Genomic DNA, 19,225 nt, shown 5'->3' with positions numbered 1-19,225 from the left:
ACATACCTTTAACATACCGCTATGCTTTGTACCTGCCGTTTTCCTGCTCAAGGGCCCCAGGAACCGCCCCCCCCCCCAAAGCCCCAGTGTCACCCACGTCCAAAGACTGGTCCTCGCTGCTATAGACGCAAGTCCTTCCTGAGGGGTTGGGGAAAGGGGATCTTGCATTTCTCCCATCATTTCTTTACCTTTTTTTGCTTCCTTTCTGGCAGGTTTTCCAATGCGTTTTCTTACTATGGATTAGTTCTGCTCACCACTGAGCTCTTTCAGGCAGGAGATGTCTGCAGCAGTGAGTATCAAACTCCCTTTACCAGCTAACCACTCCTACCCCCACCATACACAGTCACACACACAGCCCTGCCCCTCGTTCAGCCCTTCCTGAGCCCGGCCACGCACAAACGCCAGTGACTTTGTCCCACAGACTCCAGGGAGAAAGTTCCTTCCAAATCTGAGCACAAAAGACCTGGGCTGCGGTCTCCGAGATTAGAAACCCGAACAACCTTGTCACGATAGAAGGGACGTTATAGCAGAGTCACCGCTTATGTCACGCAAAGGGCTCGATGAAGTACGACACTGAGTTTGATGGCTGTGACCCTGTGCGGTAATTCTCACGTGCGTGTGAAGTCGGAGGACCGGGTAGGATCTCAACCCTGGCCACACAACGGAATCACCTGGGGCCAGTTAAACGATGCCCGGGTCGATTCACTCAGCATCTCCGGACCCGGGCGTTAGTGGCTTTTAAAAGCTCCCCCCGGCGATTCTCTTGTGCAGCCGGAGGTGGGAGCCATCGGACAAAAGGAACAGGCAGAAAGCAAAGACTATATGCACATGTCTGGGATTTCAAACAATTCTATCTTTAAAAATAGGTTCCTAGCATTGAGCCCAGGGTGGAGGATAAAGGGATCAGGTTCTCACTTGTCTGTAGGATTTACCTGGTTATCTTTTTCATAGAAAGCCTCTATAAGCTTAGTTAATAGTTTGGTTTATTGGTGTAAGTGAGGATTTAATGAGTTGGTGGCTCAGTCGCAGGTTTGGGATTTGGTTATTGACTACAGATCACATGCCCCCAACAGTGGACCCGCTTAAGCAAAACAGAGGAGGATCCAGGGGAATGTTACAAAGCAGGGGTTGGCAAACTTTTTGCAGAAAGGGCCAGCTAGTCAATATTTTAGGCTTTGTGGGCCATACAATAAAGGAAAAAAGCTGTGGTCAATTGGTTAACGAACAAGCATTGCTCGTGTTCCGATAAAACCTTATTCATGAATGTGAATTTGGGGCATCCAGAAGGCTCAGCCAGTGGAGCATCCGACTCTTGATTTTGGCTCAGGTCGTGAGCCCAGGGTCATGGCATTGAGCCCTGCATCGGGCTCCTTGCTGAGCATGGAGCCTGCTTGGGATTCGCTCTCCTTCTGTCCCTTTCCTCCCGCTCACGTGCTCTCGTTCTCTCTCTTTCCCTAAAATAAAAAAAAGTTTAATGAGTACGAATTTGGACTTCATATCATTTTGATGTCATGAAGTGTTATTCGTCTTTGGATTTTTAAAAATCACTTAAAAATGCAGGGGCACCTGCGTGGCTCAGTCGGTTAAGCGTCCAACTCTTGGTTTCTACTCAGGTCATGATCTTGTGGTTTTGTGAGTTCAGGCCCCGCATCCAGCTCTGCACTGGCTGCAAGGAGCCTGCTTGGGATTCTCGCTCCCTGCCCCACCCCCGCTCTTGCTGTCTCTGTCTCTTTCAAAATAAATAAATAAACTTAACAAAAAAATTTTTTAATGTAAAAACCATTCTTAGCACGCAGGCCAGGCAGAAACAAACTGGAGACCAGATTTGGCTTCAGGTGATAGTTTGCCAGCTCCTGTTAAAAGCTGTCTCTTGGGATGCCTGGGTGGCTCTGTCGGTTAAGCATCCAACTTCGGGTCAGGTCATGATCTCATGGCTTGTGATCTCACGACTCATGAGTTCAAGTCCCACATCGGGCTCCGTGCTGACAGCTCGGAGCCTGGAGCCTGCTTCAGATTCTGTACCTCCCTCTCGCTCTCTGCCCCTCCCCCACTCGTGCTCTGTCTGTCTTTCCAAAATGAACATTAAAAAAAAAAAAAGCCCTTTCTTCTACCTGGGCAGGAGAAGTGATACCGTGGAACAAGCCCACGGCTGGAAATCAGGGAGCCTGGGTTCCAGCACTAAGTAGCTGTGTGATCTTGGACAAGTCATTTATTCAATATTTTCTATAAGCCAGGTACTGATCTAGGTGTTAGGGTACATCAGTGACCACAAAAGACAAATATCCCTACCCTGTGAGCTCATGTTTTGGTGGGGAGAGAGAAAGAGAGAGAATAGCTTAATAAGTGAGGCAATGACATAGTGTGTTAGAAGGTGATGGCTTGAAGAAAAAAATTTTAAGAAAAGGTAAAATCATGCCTCTCATACAAATATATAATGACCGCATGTCAGAGATTTTAACTCATCGGTTAATGAATGAATTAGTTAAGAACTGTGAAAAGTCTGAGGATTTACCTATTTTGCAGCTAACAGGTTAGGCGTGCACAGCTTCCACAGATGCCTGCAAAAGACACAACACTCCTGGATCAGAGACAAAGGACTTTGCTACTCACAGTAATAGCAGTAGCTGGAGTATCAGCATTTCTTACACCAGTGAGGAGCTCCCACTCCCACAGGGTGATGTGAAGAGAGGAGGTCACACCTGCAAGAGCAGTGGGTTATGTTACAAGAGAGGATCTCTGAGCTTAGGGCACCCAGCTCTCTTACACTGGATGCTAAGCCTGCCTGCTCTTGCCCTGTGGGGAGACACTAGACCGTTGAAGGCCATAAGCAAACCTGTTCCTTACTCCAAAGGTAGACGCTCCCTGTCAAGGCTGTTGGTTAAACCAAGGTCCTTGAAAAGATAGTCCAGAGCAAAGAAAGTCAGTGCCTCTGCTTATAAACCATACAGAGATGTGAGCATCCATGGAGAATTGTCTACTAACACCGGAGGTCTACTAACACCCCAAGAGGTTACAACTGGTTCAAAGGAGAGTTCAAAAGATACATGTATATAGGCAATCAGAAATGCAGAAATGGCTTTACAGTTAGAGGCACAACTTGTCAGTATGCATAAGGCAGTAATCAACTGCATCACCAGACACAATTTGCATTTTGATGAACTAGAAGCATTTGCATCAATACCAATATTCTATAATGCGCATAGCTCAAAGATAACGAAAAGCAGGACGACCTATAAGGGTACGCTAGACAAAACATTTTGCCCATTTCAAAATCTTTCACGCTGTTTGTTAACAAATGTATAGGAAAAGGAGACAGTCAAGCAGGGCAAGGGAGGTCAGGAGGGCGGGGCAGAGCAAGGGGCAGTGGGTATGTTGAAGTTTTAAATGGGGGTGCTCAGGGTGACCTCCATGAGATGAGATTTAAAAAGATATAAAGGATGTGAGGAAATTAGTCATGGGATCTATAAAGAGCATCCCGGAAGAGGCGACAGCCAGTGCAAAGGTCCTGACGCAAGAGTATTGAAGGAAGAGCAAGGATACCAGTGTGGCTCGAGTACAGTGAGCAGAGCAAGGGAGAGAGAGAAGGTGAGATCAAGGAGGTCATGAGGGCCAGGTAATATTGGTGGGGATCATCGAGGCCACCCTGGAGTCTGTCTGCCACAAACGCACCTAGTGTGTGCCATTTCTGGGCTAAGCGCCCTCATATGCACAGCCTGCTTTCATTCTCCCCCCCCCCACCTTGCCCAGTGGTTTCATTAGCTCCAGTTGTGTGAAGAAACTGAGGCTCAGAGAGATAAAGCGCTGCTGGTTGGGATTCGAACCTGAGTCTGTCGGACCCCGGAGCCTGGGCTCTTTCCACGGTGTCCCGGCTGAATCGTACCCAGGGAAGGAGGTGTGGGGGCAGGAGGGCGTGATTCAAGTTTCCGAGAATGGCTCTTCTTTCTCCTGTCTCCCACCTTCCAGTCTCTAGCCAGAAGAAGGCGGTAGAAGCAAAATGCAGCCTGGCCTGTGAGTACCTGAGTGAGGAGGATTACATGGATCTGCTGTGGACCACGCTCTCCGAGTTTCCAGGTGAGGGAGCTGTGGGCGGTGGGGGCGGGGGCAGGGGGCCGCTGTGGATCTGGTGGCTCCCCCTGGTGCTGCTGCCTGGGAGAAAATCCCCTTTCTAGGGGAGCTGGAGATTAGTTTTTCAACCCTTAGCTGCAAGTTGTCAAGAACTGTAAAGGCTGCTCTCACTGAAGGCTAACAAATGAAGCCGCCCGTGTCACGCTCCCTGGCAGAAGACATGAGACTCCTGGGTCCGAGACAAAAGACTGTTACCCATGGCACAGCGAACAACATGAACAGCATACTAGTGTCAGCTCCCCTTGCTCTCAAGTCCCACAGGGATGATGGGGGAGGGTCCAAGTGGATGCTACGCACGCAATGGAGTAATGGGTGTAGCTGCTGTGCTCTGACTCTCGTCCTTTGATGAGAACCCGCTCACTCAAGTGTGCACAAAAGCTGATAATGGATGATGGTTGCTACTTAAGGAATTACCTGAGCATTCCCTACCATGTCGTGAGTGATCTACTAGTCCCTATATTCTTGACTCTGTGTTCCACAGTTTTCCTTGGCTTCCCAACATCTTCCTCAGTCCCTTTTTCACTTTGCTTACCTAAGGAATCCCAAGCTTAGGGAACCCAAATCTTTTATAATGGGCTGCCAGAAACTTGTCCAGCTTTTGATCTAGAGAGATGCATCATCTTTATGGACAGTAAAACAGGCTTGCTCTTTGCTCTGGAAGGAGACGGTATCTCTATCTTCGCAAGGCTGTTGGCTATCCAAACAGAACAAAGGGCAGCCAGTACACAAAAATATAAGAGATCCATGGAGAATTGTCCCCCATCAGCACTCACACTGGAAGGACTAGTGGGGAGTCAAAAAATCCAAACCTGCACGTAAAGTGAAGGTAATTTATCTTTTTCCTTTAAAAAACGAGTAATTATTACAACAAGAGTGTCTGGTATTTATTGAATGCTTACTTTATGTATGTCAGGCTCTATGCTAAATGTTTTCTAGATACGTCTCATTTAGTCTTTTTTAAAATTTAGTTATTGAAATTCAAGTTAGTTAACATACAGTGTAGTATTGGCTTCAAGAGAACCCTTTGATTCATCACTTACATATGACACCCAGTGCTCAGCCCAACAAGTGCCCTCCTTAATGCCCTCACCCATTTAGCCCATCCTCCCACCTACCTCCCCTCCAGCAACCCTCAGTTTGTTCTCTGTATTTAAGAGTCTCTTATGGCTTTCTTCCCTCTCCGTTTTTATCTTATTTTTCCTTCCCTTCCCCTATGTTCATCTGTTTTATTTCTTAGATACCACAGCTGAGTGAAATCATACGATATATGTCTTTCTCTGACTTCTTTCGCTTAGCATAATACACTCTAGTTCCATCCATGTTGTTGCAAATGGCAAGATTTCATTCTTTTTGATTGCTGGCTAATATTCCGTTGTGTGTGTGTGTGTGTGTGTGTGTGTGTGTGTGTAACACACACACACACACACACACACATATCTCACATCTTCTTTATCCATTCCTCAGCTGATGGGCATTTAGGCTCTTTCCATAATTTGGCTATTGTTGATAGCACTGCTACAAACATTGGGGTGCATGTATGCCTTTGAATCAGCATTTTTGTATCCTGTGGATAAATACTTAGTAGTGCAATTATAGTAGGGTGGTTCTATTTTTAATTTTTTGAGGAACCTCCATACTGTTTTCCAGAGTGGCTGCACCAGCTTGCATACGCACCAACAGTGCCAAAGTGTTCCCCTGTCTCCACATCCTCGGCAACATCTGTCGTTGCCTGAGTTGTTAATGTCAGCCATTCTGACAGGTGTGAGGTGGTATCTCATTGTGGTTTTGATTTGTGTTTCCCTGATGTTGAGTGACGTTGAGCATTCTTTCACGTGTCGGTTGGCCGTCTGGATGTCTTCCTTGGAGAAGTGTCTGTTCATGTCTTTTGCCCATTTCTTCCCTGGATTATTTGTCTTTTGGGTGTTGAGTTCGATAAGTTCTTTGTAGATTTTGGATACTAACCCTTTATCTGATAATGTCATCTAGTCTTATGAAGTAGCACAGTTATTCCCATTTTACACCTGAAGAAACTGAGGCTCAGAGAGGTGTAGCAAAAACTGTCCCTGGCAACTTGCAGCTGCCAATATCTGCATCTCTGTGCCTGAGGGCTATCTCAGGAGGAATGGAAAGCTTCAGTATCTAAAAGCAAACAAACAAGGTGGCTGGAAGTGTCAGGGAGTTAACACCTGGGAGCTGCTTTCAAACGGTAATTGCAGGAGTTGGTGGTGTATAAATACCCCAGCTTCCTCGCCCATCAGGCAGGAGAATTCTAAAAAGGATATTCCATACTGGCTCCCAGAGCCCCCCAGTGGAATTCGGTAGAAATGACCCACAGTGGTAACTTGGCTTGACATGCACTCTTGCCTTCCCTTCCGCATCTTACTTTCCCACCCTCCTATTGGTTCTTCTTTGGGTTGCCTCTCAACTAAACACTTGTACCTGGGCCCTTGTCCCAGGATCTGCTTCTAGGAAAACCCAGCTAAGACGCTAAGTGTCCCACACCCGGCAGGGCTAAGCGCTGTGGTCCCACCCCAGAGCCCACAGTCTTCACTCATTACTACGCCATCCATCTATCTTCCAAAAGCCTTCCTGCAAATAGCTCACAGTAAGAGTAGGGACTCAGAGTTAGACACCACGTTGCCAATAACCGTTTCCATGACTTCATGCACTCACCATGATTTTTCATGATTTCCATGGTATTGCCTTTCTGAAACTCAGAACAAATTCTTACTTATTACATTTACGATTTGTTGTTTCTGTTCACTGGCGTATCCCAAGCTCCTAGCACAACAGTTCCTAACACAAAGATAGGCGCTTAATTTTTTAATGAATAAGTGTGGGAAGTGGGGCTATTGCGAGCATTTATTTTGGGGGGTTGTTTTGATGATGAAGCAAGATAACAGCTGTAAAAGTGCTGAGCCCACATTTAACAGTTATTATTAATAATAAGCACCACGCTGTACTGTCTCTACTGAGGTTAGGGAATCTTATTTTTATTTAGTCCCATTTTGCAGGTGAAGTAACTGAGGCCCTGAGAACGCAAGGGGCTAACGTTCACTCACATGGTCATTGGCAGGGTTCAATGCCTCCAGGGCTGTTGGACTGAGGGCCTCAGTTCCCCACTGGCTGTTGGCCAGAGGCCACTTTTCGCTCCTCGCCGGGTAGCCTTCTCCATGAAGACCAGCACCTAAGAAGAGTCAGGGGGCGAGAGAATGCCAGCAGAACAGAAGCTGCAGTCTTTTATAACCTCATCTCAGAAGTGACATCCCAATGCTTTTCTATATTCTAGTCATTGGAAGCGACTCGCTGGGTCCGGCACACTCTCAAGGGTAGCGATTATACGGGGTGTGAATTCCAGGGGGTGTTGGGAGCCATATTGGAAGCTGCCTGCCATGGTGCCCTGCTGTCTTCCAGGTGTCCTTGTGACTCTGTGGATTATTGACCGCCTGGGCCGCAAGAAGACCATGGCCCTGTGCTTCGTCATCTTCTCCCTGTGCAGCCTCCTGCTGTTTATCTGTGTCGGAAGGTGGGTCGTGAAACCCCCTCTCTCTGGCCAGCAGGCACACTTCTCAGGGCATGGTCAGTGGCTCTTTGGGTCTGTAAGCTGTGGACTGTACTCCTGGTGGTCATCTGCGAGATCCCTCCCCAGCCCCTCTCTAGGACTCTTGACTCTTGACCACAGGATCGGGTTCATATTTGCGCCTCTGATGGGGTTAAGGGTGGGAGGGCACTTTGGTTCAGGTTTCGCCCCAACACTGTCACTTTTAGACTTTTGACATTGTCCACCAGTGAGATCACGCATACAGCTCTTTATGTATGGGTTAAAAGCATTCCTTTGTTCAGTGGAAATACTTCAAGGTCCTGGTTTATAATCCCCTTTTGGCGTTTCTCCATTTTTCCATCAAGAGCCTCAAAATATGGAAGTGGCTTGTGCCTCTCTTGCTCTCGGAGAGGCCCCAGACCATACCTGATGAATTTGTGGAAGGCCTGGAGAGGAAGCTTAGACCCTGACATGGGGGTGTTCTTAGACATTTATGGGAACAATGGAACAGAAGGTCGGGGGTCAGGATTATCCTAAAAATACTGAACAGAAGTTTACTTTCACTGGCTCAGCTGGCACCTGACTCAATTCCTGCCCCTACAAGGTTCCATCTGGATTTTCAAGTGGTTTATATCACTTCTCTCTGACCTTGCCCCCAACCTGGACTCCACAGATGTTTGCAGCTCTTACCCTGGACTTTGGAGAAAGACAAAATTTATAAAGGCAGGCCTTCAGCGATGGCACTGGGATTGTGTGCCTGTGTGGATTGGGTGAGGGTGGGCTTTGCCCATTTCTAGGGTATAAATTCTGCCTGGGCAGATAGGACTTTGCTGAAACAAGTCAACAGAAGAAAGTACCTGCTCATCAACTTTTTTATTTCTCTCCCTAGAAATATGCTCACTCTGTTACTCTTCATTGCAAGAGCGTTTATTTCTGGAGGCTTCCAGGCAGCCTATGTTTACACACCTGAGGTAGGAGAGGTGTCTGGGAGCAGCCGGGTCGGGGAGGGAAGGAGCTCTGCTTTCAGAAACATCCCGCCTGGGATCCTCAGCATGAGATTTATCCTTGGGCTTGGGTCTGTCTGGGTGGGAACAGTGAAGCTCTTCATTATTTCAGGCTATCTTCCCGTCTTTTTTGTTTGTTTGTTTGTTTGTTTTTTGCTTTTTGCTTATGAAAGCTAATGTTCAAGGTAAAAGTTCTGAATGGTAGTGAACGGTATAAAACCAAAAATTAAAGGGCCCCACATTCCCCCTTCCTAGACACAACCTTTTTGAATAGTTCAGTTTTTTTTTTTTAATTTTTTTTAACGTTTATTTATTTTTGAGACAGAGAGAGACAAAGCATGAACGGGGGAAGGGCAGAGAGAGAGGGAGACACAGAATCGGAAGCAGGCTCCAGGCTCTGAGCCATCAGCCCAGAGCCCGACGCGGGGCTCGAACTCACGGACCGCGAGATCGTGACCTGAGCTGAAGTCGGACGCTCAACCGACTGAGCCACCCAGGCGCCCCTTGAATAGCTCAGTTTTTTTCAAAGCATACACTAATTTATGTTAGTGGGTGTACCAGATTGGGTAAGCGAGCAACTGGGAAGAGTTTTAATACAGAAGCTAATTACAGTGGTGAGGGACAAGGCTGAGGGAAACATGAACGTGACATAGCAGTGCCCCCGAGCTTGCAGTGGGGCGAAGGTGGCTGGGGACTCTGCCGCCACCCAGAGTCGGTGGGATGTTGAGAGGGGAGTGTTCCAGGGTCCCAGGAGAGAGCTGCGTGGAGAGAAGTTGTGACCTTCAGCTGAGGGACGCACGGGACTGAGGCAGCCTGGAGGGGAAGATCAGGAGAATAAATACCCCGACCTCTCTCTTCTACCCCCTTCCATCTCCCGCTGGGGTTGCCCATTGGCTGAGCCTAACCCGAAGCCAGAAGGCCAGGGAACCCTTGGTGGTCCACATCGGCCAGCCCCAGGGCAGAGAATGAGGTGGGGAAATTCGGAGGGAAAGATGAAAGACTATGAGCCCAGGACATAGGAATCTACTTTGTTCTTTTTAACAGTTACTAATCTTTACTATATATTCAATATTTACTACATATAGTATATCCTGTATACAATATACTAATATATACCACATATTACATACTATACTATATGGTGTATGTATAATATATATATATTTTTATACCTCCCTTTGCTGTATTGTGTAGTATATAACTATATATTATATACTGCATTTTTTATACTATAAATACTATATATATTATATACTATACAATATAGTATATATACATATTTTTTATCCCTCCCTTTACTATACTGTGTAGTATATAACTATATATTACATACTCTTTTATTATACTATAAATACTATATATATTATATACTATGCTATATAGTATATATACATATATATTTTTTTAACATTTATTTTTGAGACAGAGAGAGACAGAGCATGAATGGGGGAGGGTCAGAGAGAGGGAGACACAGAATCTGAAACAGGCTCCAGGCTCTGAGCTGTCAGCACAGAGCCTGACGCGGGGCTTGAACTCACGGACCGCGAGATCATGACCTGAGCCGAAGTCGGCCGCTTAACCGACTGAGCCACCCAGGCGCCCCTAATATATACATATTTTTATCCCTCCTTTTACTATACTGTGTATTATATAGCTATATATTATATACTGCATTTTATTATACTATAAATACTATGTAGATTATATATTATACTATATAGTATATATATATTTTTTATACCTCCCTTTACTATACTGTGTCGTATATAACTATATTATATACTCTATTTTATTATACTATAAATACTATGTATATTATATACTATGCTATATAGTATGTATACTTTATATTATATACTATACTTTATTATACTATATGGTTTATACATGCATATATATTATATACTTTATAGTACAGACAAATCATAATTTTTTAAAGAGTTTATTTATTTATTTATTTATTTAGAGAGAGAGAGAGAGTGGGGGGTGTCAGTGCAGAGCCTGATAAGGGGCTCGAGCTCACAAGCCATGCGATGATCATGGCCTGAGCTGAAGTCGGACGCTTAGCCGACTGAACCACCCAGGCACCCTGGACAAGTCATAAGTTGATAACAATTCTACAGATATTTGGCTTGTTTCCCAACTTTTCACTATCACAGACAGTGCTGAGGTAAACAGCTTTATATAGTCTTGGGCACACGTATCCTTCCTGTAGAATAAATGCCAAGATATGGAATTGTTGAGTGAAAGCCTATCCACGTTACAAACATTGAGATGAGTTGAAAAATCCCTTTCTAAAATGTTGTACAAGTTTGCGCTCCACACAACAGCGTCTCAGCGTGTCTCAGTTTCCCACACTCAGGGATTATGGGTTGTTTATTTTATATCTATTGTATTTTATTTCATCTTATTTTTTCAAAGTTTAGTTAAGAGAGACTGAGACAGCGTGGGGGGGTGGGGGGCAGGCAGAGAGAGAGGAGACAGAGAATCCAAAGCAGGTCTGAGCTGCAAGCTCTGGGCCCGATGCGGGGCTCGAACTCACGAAACCGTGAGATGGTGACCTGAGCCGAAATCACGAGTCAGGTGCTTAACCACCTGAATCACCCAGGTGCCCCTAGTTCATCTTACTTTAGATAGAAGCAAAGGGAGAAGGAGAATATTATATACCAGATACTGTGCCAGGGGAAAGAGGGTGTCTGGATTAGCCCTCATTCCCGCAGCACCCCGGAGCCCTCACTCTGAGTCATCGTCCTCACCCTGCTCCAATCCTGCCTCCTCCAAGAAGCCCTCCCAGATCTCCCCCTCCCCTGACTTCCTCGTGCATTCAGTGTCTGTGCCCCTCTTCTAATACTATGTCTGTCGATCTCGTTTGAATGGTAAACTGTGGAACATCCGCCGGGGAATACAGTTACGGCAGTTAATGATGAGGTGGTTATGAGCAGTTAAGAACGAGGTAGGTATCTATATACGATGTCAAGAAGATTTCAAGACGTAGCGCTGAATGGATAAAGCAAGCTGCAGAATGGTACGCTGTGATACCGTTTATATTTTAAAAACGATGCTGTGTATTTTGTATACACATATTTTTTAACGCACCTGGGTGGATACATTCCACACCTTATTAATAGTTAGAACCTCTGGGGAGTATTACAACCTAGGAGAGGTTGTAGATCCAAGGACGGCCGGGTGATTTCATTTTTGACAAGGGGAATGTATTTATATGTTGCTTGTGTCGTTGGGTGAATTAAAATATCCTCTGTAGGGGTGCCTGGGTGGCTCAGTGGGTTAAGCGTCAGACTCTTGGTTTCAGCTCCGGTCGTGATCTCACGGTTTGTGAGTTCAAGCCCCCCGCATCAGGCTCTGTGCCGATAGCTACAGAGCCTGCTTGGCTGTCTCTCTCTCTGCCCTTCCCCTGTGGACTCACTCTCTTTCTCTCTCTCTCTCTCTCTCTCAAAATAAATAAATAAACACTAAAAAATAGAAAAAAAATAAAATATCACAGGTAAATGCATATGGTATACACTCAAAAACTTTGCTGAGCGAATAAATAAATGAACGAACGTAGATGTGTATACGGTCATAGAAAAACCTGGAAGGATATACATTCAAACGTGACAACGGTTATCTCTGAGTTTTGGGATCATGCGTGAATTTTATTTTTCCCTTCACATTCTTCATTCTTCCCGAGCTTCTGCACAGAGCATTGGAGTTGTTAGAGGCACGCTAGCTGCTGTAACAAATAACTCCTCAAAGGGAATGTGTTGACCCAACACCAGTTCCTCACTAATGAAACAGTCCAACACGGTGTTCCAGGTTGGTGGGCAGCCTCCATTTCCACAGTGATTCGGGGACCCAAGTTCTTTGCATCTTGCAGCTTCACCCAGTAATGATGAACCAAGGGTGATTTTGCCCCCCAGCGGCCATTTGCAATGTCAGGAGAGCCGTGCAGAAGGTTCTCCTGCATCTAGCGGGTAGGGGGCAGGGATGCTGCTAAACATCCGCCGATGCCCAGGACGGCCCCTCACCACGAAGAATGACCCACCCCCAAAGGGCCACAGTGCCAAGGTTGAAAAATCCTGCCCCGGGGCCTTGGAGTCCTCCTTCCAGCCAGCGGACTGGGGAAGGGAGTGGAGAAGACACTGCCTTGGTCTGGAAGATGCACAGTCACTTCTCACTTTGCCCGAGGGAGAGCTAGGCACGGGGCCACTCTGGGTACGAACTGAGAAACTGTGTAAGCATTTCAACCTCTGTCTCAATGAAACGCCTTGAAAGGCTGGGGCCGGTGCCGCAGGGTGAACTAATGAAAAGAGGCGGGAGAACAGTATCTGGATGCAGAATGGGGAGTGGTTCCTGGCGGAGTCTTTGGAGGCCAGCCACCCTGGGCACCGAGGACCCCTAACTGGGTTCCCACCCACAGCTTGGCCACTCGCCCTCCTTCTCCATTGAACCTCCTATCCCCTTTGAGACAAGAACCCCCACCTGGTCTCCCACCCCTCGATGGGGTCACCAACACCCGAGTGATCCACGCTAGCTCCGGGCCCGCGGGCGTCAGTCCTATCACTCCTGAGCCAGAGTGGGGCCGGGGGGAGGATCCTGCGTTTTCTCAAGCCCACATCCATGGCTGTGTTTCAGGTCTACCCCACGGCAACTCGAGCGCTCGGCCTGGGCACCTGCAGTGGCATGGCGAGAGTGGGTGCTCTCATTACTCCGTTCATTGCTCAGGTAGGTGTCCCCTCCAAATCCGGGGTTGGGGGGAGGTGGGGAGGGGCGCAAAAGCCAGAGCACAGAAAGCAGTTACACCACGTTCAGACGTCTGCAGAACCTTCCGTGCACATCATCTTCTTTTACCCTAACAGCCCATCCTATGAAAGGAACAGTGTTGCTTGCAAATGAGCAAACGGGCTCAGAAAGGCAAGCGACTTGCTCAAGGTCACATGGCTGGGAAGCAGAGAAGCTGGGACTCAAACCCAAGTCTTTCCTACGCAGAAGACCCGGGGTGTGTGGGGGGGGGGGGGGGCGCCATCTGATTGGGCCAAAAACAAATTGGATGAAAACAAGTAAGAGGAAAACAAACTGTTGAAAACAACATGATTTAGTGGGAAACAGATGTCCCTGGCCATGGTTTCGGAGTTGGGATAATGAGGTGTTTTTGCAGAATTTTGCAGCCCCTTGTGTGTCTTGAAGCATTTCTATCCGTTTTTAGGGATCTTATTTTGAAGTCGTTTTGCTTTTTTTAATAGCCTTTATCGCCTTTTTTTTTTTTTTTTTTTTTTTACCAAGGTACAAGTCTCATAACGTAAAACGAACCATTTTGAAGTGAACAGTTCAGGGGCGCCTGGCTGGCTCAGTGGGAAGAGCGTGCGACTCTTGAGCTCAGGGTCCTGAGTTCAAGCCCCACATTGGGTGTAGAGAGTACTTAAAGAAATAAAGTCTAAAAAATTAAAGTGAACAAGTCAGTGACATTTAGCACATTCACAGTGCTGTGCAACCACCACCCCTATCTAGTTCCAAAACATTGTCATCAAATAAAAGTCCATACCCCCCCCCCAGAAAAGTCCTATTCATTAGACAGTTACCCCCTTTTTCCCCCTCTTCCCTTGCCGACTCCAAGGTGCATTTTTTTGAGTTTATTTGTTTGGAGAGAGAGAGAGAGTGCAAGAGCAAGGGAAGGCCAGAGAGAGAGAGAGAGAGAGAGAGAATCCCAAGCAGGCTTTGCACTGTCAGCACAGAGCCTGATACGGGGCTCGAACCCACGGACCGTGAGATCGTGAGCTGAGCCGAAGTCGGAGCCTAACCGACTGAGCCACCCAGGGGCTCCCAAGGTGCATTTTTTTTTAAAAGGAAGCTCTACACCCAACACGGGGCTTGAACTCGTGACCCGAAGATTAAGAGTCGCGTGTTCTACCGACTGAGCCAGTCAGGTGCCCCTGTGCGTTGTCTGTATGTACCTATTCTGGATTTTTCACATAAATAGAATTCCGCCACGTGTTTCAGCCAAGTAGCTCTGTTCTGGGCTGTTGTGTCTGGCCAGTGTATGTCCCCACTACCTACTGTTGGTTGGGAGCTGGCCACGCGCCTGCAGGGGACCGAGTCGCCTTGGGGTTTCCTCTCACTGGGAGGGGGTTACTGCCCTTACCCCTCTGGCAGATGAGCAAATGAGGCTGGGCTCTGTTGTTAATCTAGAAAGTCAGCAGAGGTCCTGCTCTGAGAGAGAGTGTCGTTTCAAGGAATACAGACCCTAGAGCCTGATGGGGATAGAGCTCAAATCCCAGCCCCGTCCTGAGTATCTGTGAGAACTCGAGTATGCCACTTACTTACCCCTCTTTGAGGCTCAGTTTTTCCCCTCTGCAAAATGGGGACACTTGCCTCTCTCTGTCATGAGAACTCCATAGGATCAGTGCAGAGAGCGCTTACAAGAGGGCCTGGAGTCATCAGTACCTCCCGAAGGGTCGGTGGCATCTGTGACTCAGGAGGGACGCCCTCACCGGCACGTGTCTCCCTCCCCCAGGTCATGCTGGAATCTTCCGTGTATCTGACGCTGGCAGTTTACAGTGGCTGCTGCCTCCTGGCCGCCCTGGCCTCCTGCTTTTTGCCCATCGAGACCAAAGGCCGCGGACTGCAGGAGTCCAGCCACCGGGAGTGGGGCCAGGAGATGGTCGGTCGAGGGGCGCACGGCACAGGCATCACCAGGTCGAACTCTGGCTCTCAGGAGTAGTGACCGATGCAGGGCTGAGCTGGTCTTTGGGGCTGTAGAAGGCAGGGGGCTGGTGGAACCCAGTTGGGGCACCGACCGTCACTGCCGACATCCAGAACTTACCCGGGGGGACAACCTGGACCAACAGGGTTTTGTGTCTTGACTCTGTTTGCTCATATTCATCGAGATGAATGGGGAGCATTCCATTCATTCCACACCTGGGAATGGGGAGGCATTTGCTCTGGGGGGTTCTCTGTGTGTGGGGGGGAGGTTTGTCAATAACCTGTGGACCTGCATGGGAAAACTGCCACGTGAGGAGTGGCCGGTGTCCCCGAAGGCCAACCGGGCGCCACCCGGAGTCAGCCAGTCGCACCCTTGGTGAACAATAGCCAACAAATCTCTGTAGATACAGTCCAGGCCCAGAGCCCCGTTAAGACCTGCCACCCAGGGAGTCAACACCTGCCATCCACCAACAGTACCTGTTCAGTAGGTTCTCCTACACCCCCAGCCCCAGGCTTTCTTCTCTGAAATCGTGGGTGACCCAGATGTGGCTTGAACAGCTTTTTCCTGGGTCTGAGAGATGCTCTCTCAGAAGGGGCTCCTCGGTTTGCCTCCCCATGGCCTGCCTAGTGGACACTCTGGCAGATGGACGTGCATTTGAACTTGAGCCACGTGTCCCCTCCTGGCCCCTCTGGGGCTGCTCTGGGCACATGACCAAGGGGACAGCTGGGCTTAACCCAGATGATACCCCCAGAAAGCTGTCGTCCTCTCCCGCCCCCAGGAATTGGGGACTGAGGCCAGAGGAGGTGGGGATAAAGCCCAAGGCTAAAGCAGAGGCCTTCCCTTCGGAAGCAACGAAGGCCATGCTGGGGGCTTCTTTTCTGACCCCTTCGTCGATCAGGCTGGATGGTGACTCTTGGAGAAAGAAAACAGTTAGCTCAGGTTTCCGTACTTTGGAGCTGGAGGGTGGGTACATGGCTAAATGGGCAGAAAATGAAGGGATGCTACATCACCCACTCACTCCCATTGGGATCAGGGAACCAGGAATCCTTCCTCCCTGGTTTCTTCCTTTCTGCTCTCAAGGGCTGGCTTGGTCTTTACATACAGGTAGCTCCAGGGGTCCCAGCCCTAGTTCTCTGCCACCAGTGGGGAGGAACGGGAGGGCCCAGACGTGTGACGTGTACATTTTCAAAGGAAGAGAAGAGCACCCGGTTGGGTTTGGGGTTGGCCTCTGGAGGAAGGGCTGACCCCGTGTCTCAGCAGACAGCATCCGCCTCCAGGATTTGGTTTACATGAGCCCCTTCCCCATCATGAGGGCAGGGAAGCCAGAGGAGGAGGGAGGAAGCTGCTGGATCCCATCAAAGGCCAGAGAAGACTGACCTTCTGCGTGGAGATGCCTGCTTGAAGCAAACATTTTGAGGAAACCAAATGTGTATGTTCATCTCTTATTAAAACATGTTGGTGATGGACATCGTAAGGGTCCAAGTTTGTCCATGTGTCATGATGTCCTAGTGACAGTTCACCTTAAGGACCTTGCCAACTTAGTCCATCCAGGGTCATCGCAATGCTGTGGTACGATAATCTTTCCAATATGGTGGACAAGTTGCACAAGTTGGTGGCCAGTGTCATGACTTTGAGTCTGATGGAGACAACACTCTCTTTTGATGGTGTGGAGGTCACAGTGGGTGACTTTTGCAAGCTCAGGTCGTGGGTCAATGGCAAACAATCCCATGGGCCTGAAATACAGACTGCAGCCCCCTTGGCCCGGCAGCCAGAGAGGAGGTGGCTTGGCCACCTTGGATCTATCCCTCCCAGACACCCACATTTCCTTAAACCATGGGTGGCTATGACTTTAATTATTTCTGATCTGCTGAGCTCTCCTGGGTAACGCAGAACTTTTGCTTGTTTTTTTCTTTCTTTTCCTTCTTTCCCTTCTTTTCTTTCTTTCCCTTCTTTCCCTCACTCCCTCCCTGCTGTCCAGAGACTGCCAGATGTCCCCTTACACTCACCCTCAAATAACCTGGAGGAGTCAGGGGCCAGGGTGGGGAAAGAGTGCTTGGTGGGCAGGAGTATTTTCCGGGCGCTGGGGCAAGGAGGCTTGCAGTTGAGGGCTTTCTCTTCTTGAGAAGATGAAATCTTAAAACTCTTTGCCTTCTAAATTGCCTGCCCTTAAAAAAGAGCTGCACAGGAGCTGTCCAAGCTTCTGAAATATACAAGGCCTTTAGCTGAAGACATTTGTATCTAACTTGGGACTATCCCAAAGCTCCTGCTTACATTAATGGAAATGTCCTCCCTTTCTCTTGGTGTTAGGAAAGATTTCAGAAAATGGCAAGAGATGTTCAATGTAGCTAAGGCTTTGTAATTTCTTTCTTTCCCTTATTCCGAGTAGTCTTAGAACCCAGAAGTGAGATGTGTTGGCAATGACATAAGAGTATCTTAGGGATGGCCTTTGAAATGAATATAGATATTCATGGTTTTTGACCAGTGTAAGTTACAGAGAGCCTTGAAGGATAAGATCAAGAGTCTCCCTTGGTTGCTACTAGTAAACATCAAAGGTCTGGGATAACCTTGAGCTGCAAGCCGAAGTAAAGCCAGTCGACAGTAGCTTACCCGTTTGAGTATCAGTTCTTCATTTAATGACAAGCCCAGGGTCAGGTGGTTCTAAGGAAGACTCAGCAGCTCAAAGATGTTATCAAGGACCCCACCTCTTTTTGCTTCTCTTCTATGCCATCCTCTGCCATTTGGCCATTTGACCCTATGCGTGAAACCTTAAGATCACAAGATGGCTGCCAAGGTGCCAGGCATCACGTTTTTTTCAAAAGAGATAGAATGGGGAAGGAACAGTCACAGGAAGTTTTCTTTCTAAAAGGGCTGAGTCTAAAGAAGCATGTGTCTTCCTCCAGGGCTAGAGAAGGAAGGGCCTCCTTCCCATAGGATCGAGGGGTACACAGCTTCTTGAACACAAATTGGGGTTCTGTTAGCATGAAGAAGGAAGGATGGTGAGAGGGGGATGGTTGAGGGGAGCCTTGCCACGGAGTTCTCGGGGCCGTTTTCGCTGCAAGGAATAGAAATCGGACCCAGCTTAATTCGAATGAAGAAACACAGCTTTATTGTAAGGCTGGGACCAGGAGTTAATTTCCTCCCGTGGCACCAGGGAACGTAAGTGAGTGGAACAGAGGTGTGCGGAGTCCACGGCAACATGCGTGTTAATTCTTGCGTCTGTCTCTTGTAACTGTATTATAGATCACGTCCTGGCATGTGGTCAGTGTGCGTGGAGTACCTACCATGCATCTGTCAGGCATGATACTCAATAGTGAGGATACAAAAAGGAACAAGACACGTCCTTACCTTCATGAACTCACGGCGCAGTGCGGGGAACAGGCACAAACAAGGTCATTGTGACACAGTGTGATGTGAACCCTACTGGAGGGATGCAGAGTGTAACAGGAGGCACACAGAATGCCAATCCTGAAGCCCCACGACATCCTGGAGCCCCTTCTCACTCTTCAAAGGTTCAGTGGTCTCAATCAGACTTTAGTCACTGGGGGTGCTTTGCTACATTCTGATTCTTTGACGTTTAAGCGTACAGACGCGTCACGAATAATCATTCTCGATTAATCAAGAACACTCGGTGAATATTGCAGTTCATCACCACTGCAAATCCCCCTGCCCCCATCAATGCCAGAGAACAGAGTGCTTTGCAGATTCAGCAATAAGAAAACAAAAATTCCACTCGCAATACCATCGAAAAGGATAAAACACTTAGGAATAAATTGCACCAAAGGAGTACAAGGCTTTTACAGACTGCAAAACGTTGCTTAAAGAAACCGAAGATCTGAAAAAATGGAGAAACGTTCCTTG

The 19,225-nt window shown here is 47.9% G+C and overlaps 1 protein-coding gene across 1 annotated transcript in view; it reads left to right on the top strand.

The window, feature by feature from the left end:
- SVOP (SV2 related protein) overlaps positions 1-15,527 on the top strand; it is a 77,837-nt gene extending 62,310 nt beyond the window's left edge. Inside the window, exons 11-16 of the mRNA XM_019467209.2 lie at positions 213-289; positions 3,964-4,071; positions 7,540-7,651; positions 8,556-8,637; positions 13,303-13,392; positions 15,179-15,527. Coding sequence (XP_019322754.1) covers positions 213-289; positions 3,964-4,071; positions 7,540-7,651; positions 8,556-8,637; positions 13,303-13,392; positions 15,179-15,385 — 676 coding nt within the window. The 3' untranslated portion in view covers positions 15,386-15,527. The remainder of the gene's footprint in view (positions 1-212; positions 290-3,963; positions 4,072-7,539; positions 7,652-8,555; positions 8,638-13,302; positions 13,393-15,178) is intronic.
- Positions 15,528-19,225: the final 3,698 nt, after the last annotated feature.

This window comes from Panthera pardus, unplaced genomic scaffold (assembly GCF_024362965.1).
Source record: "Panthera pardus isolate Hobbes unplaced genomic scaffold, ASM2436296v1 HiC_scaffold_15, whole genome shotgun sequence".
Taxonomy (NCBI): Eukaryota; Metazoa; Chordata; class Mammalia; order Carnivora; family Felidae; genus Panthera; species Panthera pardus.
This window is presented reverse-complemented; position numbering and strand designations above follow the sequence as displayed.